General features: G+C 65.2%; 1 protein-coding gene across 1 annotated transcript; it reads right to left on the reverse strand.

The window, feature by feature from the left end:
• Positions 1–2,555: 2,555 nt before the first annotated feature.
• Positions 2,556–8,522, reverse strand: C12H20orf204 (chromosome 12 C20orf204 homolog). The gene is given in 7 exon segments (XM_074604800.1): positions 2,556–3,499; positions 4,422–4,574; positions 4,677–4,739; positions 4,982–5,116; positions 8,327–8,383; positions 8,386–8,456; positions 8,459–8,522. Coding segments are annotated over 7 exon segments (699 nt in total). The 3' UTR covers positions 2,556–3,343.
• Positions 8,523–8,760: the final 238 nt, after the last annotated feature.

The raw sequence follows: 8,760 nt of genomic DNA on the forward strand, positions 1-8,760 counted from the left end.
GGGCTGCGTTTCAGTGGGATAGTGATGGTGGAAAGGGGTGAAACGTGCCTCCGGCATCGGCTCTGGGGAAATGCAGCAGCCACCAGCCCCTGGCACAGTCTCTGGGCTTGGCACCTTGGCACAGTCCCCCAGCGCGGTCCCCGGGCACGGTCCCCAGTCACTCTGGGGTCTGCCGCTGCCTCTGAGTCCCTCCAGCTGGGTTGGGATGCAGGACGCTGGCCCTGGTAAGGACCACCAATCCCCATCCCCGTCCCCATCCTTGTCCCCATTTCCATCCCTGCAGCCCCAGCAGCGCTCGCCACCGACCCCCCCCCCCGGCCCCGGCTCCCGGCGGGTCCCTGCCGTGATTGCAAAACAAGCGGCGAGGGGAGGAAGCCGTGATTGCGCTGTTTGCACGGCGCTCGGATGCATCTGGCGAGGCCATCAGCCGGCAGCAGATGGCACGGTGCGGGAGGGCACGGCGAGCGAGTCCCCCCCCCCCACCTCACGCATCCCCTCGTGCACTAACACACGCGTGTGCAGCCTTTACACGCATGACACGTCCTGCCCCGTAGCGTGCCCAAGCGCACACATGGCATCCCCGCATCCACCTCGCCCGTGGGCTTGCACAAGCCCACCCGGGCCACGGGTGAGGTGGGTGCTGGCCGGGCACCGAACGGTTGCCAAGCGGCTGGCATGGCACGGGGAGGGGGTCACAGCGGCAGAGGCTGCTGGAACCACATCAGAGCAGCCCCCCCAGAGCAGCCGGGAGCGTGCAGTGCTGCCCTCGAAGGAAATGCGCTCACTCCCATGTGCTGCACACTTGGGTTCGCCTCGCTGCTATTTTTATTTGACTTTTCAGGGCCTGTTTCCTTTTTCCGGCTGTTTTTGCCGTGATTCCACCGTCGCTTCGACCTCGCTTTTCCCCTCCCTCCCTTTTGCCTCTTCCTTCACTCTTTCCTTCCTTTCCATGCACTCATTCTTGCCGTCGCACCGGGCTCCCTCTCCCCCCTCCCCGCAGCCGGTGCTCGCGGTGAGCTTGCGGCGAGCTCGCGGCAAGCGTGCCGATGCCCGTAAACCCCCCCAAACACCAGTACACACCTCCCACCACCGCTCAAATGCCGAATGGGCAGCACTGGGCCCAACATCCCTATTCCCTGCCGGTGATTTCCCGGCTCGGCTGCCTTCCCCTGTTGCTGCCAGCACGGGAAGGGTAATGAACGGGGTCGGTTATTGCTCTGTTTTTATCTGGGAAGGTGCTGACGGGTCGGTGGAGAAGCTGGGTGGGGGGGATGGGACTTTGCTCCAGCCTTGATGCAGAAAAAGACAATGAGTCACCCCGTCCCAAGCCACCGTCCCGCTCTTGTCGGTGCACAAGCCACCGGGTCCCACCGGGGCGTTGCGGTTGTCCTGGCCGTGCCGTGCCGCGGGAACCGCGGCACGGCACGGCCGGGACAACCGCAACGCCCCGGCAGGACCCCCCAGTCCTATCCACGGGCTATTTTTAGGATGCTGGCAGGATAATGGGGGGGTGTTGTTATATTTGGGGGAGGCGGTTGGGATGAGTTGGGGGGGAATAAGAAAGAAAACTCGAATCGAAACCAGCGTGAACGGGCCCTGGTGGGACCCCACAAGAGCAGCACCCCCCGCCTCCGCCCGCCCCCCTCCCCCCTGCAAAACAGGGTCCCCATCAAACCAAAGGGCTTATCCTGCACTCTGCTAAAACCTGGGGGCACGGGGGTTTGGGGGGGGGGGGGGGGGACGTGGGGGGATCTCCTACCCACTCCTGGCAATGCAGCACCTCTCCCAGCCCAGGTCCCAGAGGCGGAGCAGGGCAAGGACCCCCGAGCATCCCTTGCCCTCCCCTCCCTGCATCCCCCCGCCCCAGACGGCTGCTTGAACCCCCGGTGAAACCCCCGGGGAAAGGTGCCCCCCATCCCCTCCAAGGGGGGGGCGAGTGGGGGGTGTCCCTCCGGCCCATAGCACCCATCACCTCCCCGCGGCTGCAGCCCCCCCGGGACCGAAGAGGGTGGCCGAGGAGCCGGTGGGGAGTGGGGGGGGGGGGGTCAGGGATGCCGGGGTGGCCGTGGTCCAGGCGGGAGCCATGTGGCCCAGCCCGCGGGGACACCCGGCCGTGGGCAGCCGCCCGGCTCCGCTGAGGTCGCACAGCCCACTGCTGCCACCTCGCGTCCTCCGCGGACGTCCCCGCAGCCACACAAGCCGGGCTGGCCCCGTCCGTCCGGCTGGAGAGGGGCTGGGGAAACTGAGGCAGGGGCGCAACGCCAGCCCTCCCTCCCCCGGCCGCTGCTCCAGCCCTGCCGCGGCTCGGGGAGCGGGAATGGCTTCCCAGAAAAGCAGCTCCGGCAGCAGAGCCCCCATCCTCCACCGCCCATGCGTGCAGCATGGGGAACCCGGGGGCCAGGGATGAAGGCAGGGGGGGCAGAGAGAGGATGCCATGGTGCCCGCTCCTTCCCGGGTTTGCATGGCCCCTGCGCCGTGCCCGGACCCTGCAACGTGCCAGCCGCATCCACAGCACAAGAGCCCCTGGGTCACCAGATAAAGCACCCAAAGGGCTTCCAGGGAAGGAGAGATTTTATTTCTGGCTTCCCAGAGGCTGTTTGCCACCCAAAAAGGGAGCGGGGACCCCGGCCAGGGCGCTGGCAGAGTGCGGGGAGGAGGGAGGATGCTCCTCAGCTCACCAAACCTCATGTCCCTCAGGGCTTGACTCACAGGGGGGTGCTGGGGCAGCTGCAGGGCCAGGCACACGGGTCCCTCTGGCTCAAGCCTTGGCCTCGAGTCACCGCAGCTACCTGGGGTTTTGCTGTTTATCAGCAGGCACTGGTGCTCCCCAGGCTTCCCCCAGCACCCAGTGATGCACCCCGGCTTCCCTGTCCACCACGGGTCCCAGCAGTGCACTAGGGACACGTGTGCCCGTCCACGCTCAGAGCCTTGCGGATGCACAACGGTCCCACTTCCAGCAGAGTCCTCCGAGCCGTGGCCCCACGCATCCTCTTTGTGCCCCGAAAAGCAACCGTTGTCCTCAAGAAAGCAGCAGGTGATGCAGGGCCAGGAGCATCACAGAAATCCAACACCTTGCCTCCTTTTTTCAGCTCTTCCCCTTCTTCTCTGGTGTTCCAGCTTCCTGCGCAGCCATCCCACGACAAACCAACCCGCCAGCCCCCACCACCTGCGATGGGGCCTGTCCCCAGGTACCGCTTGAAACAGCGGGACGAATTCAACTCGGGCACCCGCTGGTAGCACCTCTGCTGCTTTCAGGGTTGAATTTGCCCCGGGTTTCCAAACAAGATGCCGGCAGCCACGGTACCGGAGCAGCACATCCCTCCGGCGCGCAGTGAGGGCATCCCTACGAGTCCCGGGGGACACGGCGAGGTGAGTGCAGGGCGTAGAGCTTCTCCCAGCAGGTCGCCAGCCTCTCCGCCTTCCTCCCGATCTCCCGCAGCAGCTTCCTCCTGCGGCCGGGTCCCCCTCGCCGGGGCTGCGCCGGGATGTGCGGCGGGCTCTGCGGTCAGCGTGCCGAGGGAGCAGAAACACCCCCCCAACACCACGCAGGCGTTAGTCTGGGGAAAAAAAGCCACCACCCCAGCACCGAGGACGCGCCTGGCACATCACACCCCACGCACCTGGGGTTTGCGTGGGCAAAGCTGCAGGATGGAGTGGCCAAACCGCTGGTGGCCACAGCAAGGACGTGCTCACAAGTCCCCAGAGCTGGCCGTCCCCCCCATAAGCTGGTAGCACGCACCCCACAGCGCCCCCATGGCCAGGGCAGAGGGCCAGGTTGGGTCTGCAGGCATTTTTCCAGAGGAGAGGCACCTCCGCCCCACACCAGCAAACCCCAGACAGGGTTAGTCCCCGCTGATCTCCCCGGCGATGGCGGGGAGGACGACAGCACCGAGCCACAGCTGTCACTTTGCTGCCCTGGGGTTTCCCCGCTGTTTAGTGAGTTGCTGGTGGCTGCCATAGGGAAACCTCCCGGGAATCCCCAGCAGAGCCCCAGGGATGTCCAGGGAGCCCAGACCAGCCCTTTGGGGAGAAATCCCAGTTCCTGTCTACAAGCACCCAGGCGCAAGAGCAGGACTGGGTGCGCCCACCCACCGGGCGAGCATCCCACTGGGATGAGGCTGTTCCCATCAGCCATGGCATCGTAGTATGGGCAGAGAAACACGCTTGGGAGCTGTTGGGAAAAACCCAGCAGCTTGTCCCACGCTGCCACAGACAGACTTCCCTCCCCAAGCAGTTTAAAGCTCACAGGGACGCGCTGTCAGCATCCCCCAGCCACAAACCCAGCACAGACCTTCACCCCCGCCCCAGGATGCTGCAGGCAGAGCCTGGAGACTCCTCATGGGCAGCCAGGAGAGCGCACAACAGGGCAGGATGGGGAACTGGGAGTCACTGGGGTGACTGGGAAGGGGCAGGGCTCCCACCTTGCTGATTTTCCTGCAGTTCTCCCTGAGCACGAAGTCGGTGTTCCTGGCCACCTTCCAGACCGCCAGCTCCTCGGGGCCGCGCAGGGTGCTGGCCGCCACCTCCCGCAGGGACATGCTGATGTTGTAGATGGAGAGCAGGATCTTCTGGTCCTGGGGGAGGAGAGAAGCGCGTCCCAGGTGGGGAGGGGGCTCGGCGGCTCTGCCAGGGGCTCAGCCCGCATGATGCCCCAGCCCCAGGTCCCTTGTGCTCACCTTGTCCGAGCGACAAGCCGTCCCGACCCTTCCACTCCTGTCCTCCGACCCAGTCAGGTTTTTCTGGAGAAACAAAGCATTTATTTCAGGCATCCCAAAGCATCAGTGTCTACCACACGGGGCAGGAATCCCCCGTTTCAACACAGCGCTCTCTCCAGTAATGCCAGCAAAGCGGCCAGCCCCATGTTAAGCTTCCAAGCTCATCCCTCCCTGCCCACATCCTGCAGCGGGGCCGCATCCAGCTCAGCAGCATCCCCCGGAGCAGGGAGCCAGGCCCCCGGGCAGACACCCCCACCTTGGCTCACCAGGTTCTGGATCTCATGGAAGATGACGGCGCGGTACTGCCGGAGGATTTTGGCGATGCTGCACCTCTTGCCTCTGCTCAGTGCGGCGACGAGCAGGAGGAGCAGAACAGCGCAAGAGAGCGCCCGGGGGAGAATCTGCACGGGGAAACGCTCGTGTCAGCGGCGGGGGAAGGCAGGGATGAAGGGATGCTCCGGGCTCTGCCCCCAGCCCCTCACCATGAAACCCCATCAGACCTGTCCCTGAAGATGCAGCGTGTGCAGGAGGGGGTCAACTGTGTCCTCTTCCAGAGGACGTCCTCCCAGCCGGGCCACCTCCTCTTGGAGCAGAACCTTTGAGAAACTGCTCCAGCTTCAACCCAGTCCAGGCAGCGCTGCCCGTGGCACCCACTGAGCTCTCTCCAGTGCCAGCAGCCACGTGCCAGGGACCTTTGCGGGTCTACAGGGTCTGTCCCCAAGCTCTGCCCCAACAGAGTCCCCAGTAGCTCCCCAGCTTGTGGCATTTCAAGGCCAGACCTCAACTACCAAAAATCAAGGGGAGCAGAAAGGGACATGCCCTGCTCTTTGGAGAGGAGCTGGAGGCAGGGAGCTGCCTGGTTCACCACCAGCAAATCCCCACGCCATGACACAAACGGCTTCGGGCACCCTCGGAAGGATGCTCTCCGCACTGCCGCAGACCCTGCGGCACAGACACGGCATTTTTTGCAGCTCCCACGCAGCCCCTGCTTGTCGCCGGGTTGGATGCCCTCACCCAAGAGCCAGATAAGAAGCAGCACAAGCGCCCGCTCTCGCCAGCGTGTCCCGGCTGCCTCCGAGCTTCCCTCCTGGCTCCAAGCCTTCCCGGCAGCCCCGAGCTGGCCCCAGCAGAGCGGGGAAACCCAAGTGCTGACATCCGAGCTGGCAGGGAGCACGGGGAGGGGGCGGCCGGACCCTCCGAGGGATGAGTTCCGGGGCTTTGATGAAAAGCCAGCGCAACCTCAGGTGACCGGGAGCGGGGATATTTGAGCAGTCCCACAGCAGCGGGGCGAGGATGGGAAGCCCGATAACACGCACAGCATCTGCCAGGAAAGGAGCCCGACAGATCTCCACGTCTCCGCGTGGCTGAGAGATGGCACAGTGCTGCAGCCCCATCCTGGCATCGGGGCATTTCTGTCATCTCCCATTTGCAGGAAAAACCCCCCAAAAATCCCCCCCCCCCCCATCATCTCTCCCTCTCCAGGTGTCAGGTCTGGGCAGGCAGAAAGCAGCTCAGCTCCTTCCAAATATGCAACCCCTGTGCTGTGGCCAAAGCCTGCAAGGAGGAAGGGGCAGGCAGCTCTGCCGGCATCCGCCTGCCCCTAGCCCCAGCTCGCATCTCGGCAGGTTCACTGCCGTCCCAGCCGCGTCTGCCTCTCGGGCTTGGCTTTCTGCTCAGAGAAGCCAGAAGGAAGAAGTTTCCTTGCTGAAGTCCAAGCCCAGGCAGGCACCATCCATCCTGCCCTTCGGTGGGAACCCAGAGGGTTTGGTTGTAAAACTGGCATCTGCTCTGTGGTTCCTCACTGGTCCTGGCTCCCAAAGGGCAAGGAAACCTTTCCCACCCTCCTGCTCCCGCAGCTCAGCAGGAGCAATGGGGGCTTAACACAAGGCAAGACCCAACACGCCGCAGCTCTGGGAACCCACGGACACAGGCATCACCTTGGAGCAGAAGCATGAGCGAGGAGATGAGCAAATCCACGTGCAACCAGTACAAATCCCACTGGACCCTTCAGCTTCCTTAATCGCAGCATGCCTTCCAGTAGAGATGTGCTGGGCCCCATCCAGGGGACGGGAAGGGCAGGGAAAAGCCTCCCCAGGCTGCTGGCTTTGCTCTCTGCAAACCCACAGAGATCTCACCCCGGGGGGATTCAGCAGAGCACCGAGGGTATAACGCTCAGGGACACCAAAGGAGAGCGCTGCTTCCATGAGGACACCCTGTCCAAAGTCTAAGGGTTGCTCTCAGGAAGCCTCCGCCGCCAGGAAGACAAGGCCATGAGATTTAGATTTTACCATTAAGCTGGGAATGACTTCCCTGAAGTGGCTTATTAAACAACTGGGACCAAATTCCAGGAGAAAGCACACCATTTACAGCATTTCCAGGCAGCCGAGCCTGGCACTGGACTCTCAGTCTTTAGCATGGGAGGAAACTCAGCCTGCAATTAAAAAAGCTCATCAAGCAGCCGGGAGAGGAGCTCGGAGGGTGCAGTAGGTGCTTCCCACCACCCCCACAGAGAGCAGGGAAGCGGCGGTGGCAAGAGAGGGATGTGGGGGAGAGATGAAGCCGGCAAACCCCAGTCCTCGCCATTGCTTCCCACCCTTCAGGACGAAGATGAGCTCTGCAGCTGATTTGGGGTTATTCCTTCTCCCCTTGCCCCCATTCCCGCAGCAGCAGGCTGCAGGTAGCCTGGGCAGCTCTGGCATTCGGCACATCCCTTCCCACGGGAGGGCTGGCAGGGAAGGAGCAGCTCGGGGAGAGCGGGTGCAGGACAGTCACAGCGTGCTCCGCCTGGCAGGGAAAGCTAATCTCTTCCTCAACTCTAATCCTCCAGCAAATACGAGGAGATAAGGGAAATCACCATTATTGATAGAGCAGCTCCTGGTGGCACTCGTGCTGGCCCCAGCCACCCTGGCAGCAACAGGCAATGCCGGCCGCCAGCCCGGGAGCCCCACTGGGGTGCCCAGGTCCTTCCAGCCAGATGGACCCTGTCCCCAAGACCCACGTACCCAAAGGGACCCTGCCACCACCCAGAGCCCCAGCACCTGCCACAGCCCCGGGCAGGGACAGACCCTCCGTTCTCGCCCTGGGGACCAGCCAGGTCCAAGCCCCATCCCAGCCAATTCCAAGTGCAATCCCGGCGACAGCAGTCTGGTCCCTCTGGACCAGCCCTCCCACCGGACCGGAGCCCCTTCCCCACCAGCGTCCAGCTCCATCCCGCCGCGACCCTCCCCGCCGGATCCAAGCCCCATCCTGACCCTGCCCAGCCCCGTTCCGACTGGTCCAAGGGCTTTCCCGGCCGGATCAGCCCCGTGCTGACCAGTCCGAGTCCCTTTTCCCGGCTGGACCAGCCCCTTCCCGGCCGGACCGGCCCCTCTCCCGGTCGGTCCAAGCCCCATCCCAGGAGAACCAGCCGCGTCCCGAGGGGTGTCCCAAGCCGCGTCCCGGCTGCTGCGAGTCCCACCCCGGCGGAACCGACCCCATCCCGGCGGTGCGGGGGGTGGGGGGCTCCGGTCCGGCACCCTACCGGGGATGGGGGGAGCGGGCCGCCCCCTCCCGCAGATCCGCACCCCTCGGAGAGGGAAAGGGAAAAGGGGCAGCGGCCCCGGCGCACTCACCATGGAGCCCCCGAGGGCGCGGACCCCGCGGCGGCTCCCGGGGAGCCCGGCTCGGCCCGGCCCCTCCGCCGCGTCCCGCTCCGCCGGGGCTCGCGGTTTGAACTTGGCTCCACGGTGGGAGGGGACGGGCCCGGCCACACCGCCGCCGGCCCAGCCCCGGCCCCCGCGGGGGAGTGCTGCCCCGCGGCCCCGGCATCGCCTGCCGCCCCCCCCCCCCCCGCCCCGGGCCACCGGCTGCTGCCCCCGGGCGAGCGGAGAGGCCCGGGCAGGGATGGCGGCAGCCAGGGCTGGGAGAGCGGGGAGTCGTGTCTGCGGCTCCAGGAGACAGGTCCCATCTGGGCCGGAGGGTCAGGGCAGCAGAGGGTCCCCCTGCCCCGAAGGGCCCAGCAGAGCCGGCACCCCGCGGCCTCACCCACTGGGGATCCAAAGCGACA

The sequence above is a fragment of the Larus michahellis genome, chromosome 12 (assembly GCF_964199755.1).
Source record: "Larus michahellis chromosome 12, bLarMic1.1, whole genome shotgun sequence".
In the NCBI taxonomy this organism is placed as follows: Eukaryota; Metazoa; Chordata; class Aves; order Charadriiformes; family Laridae; genus Larus; species Larus michahellis.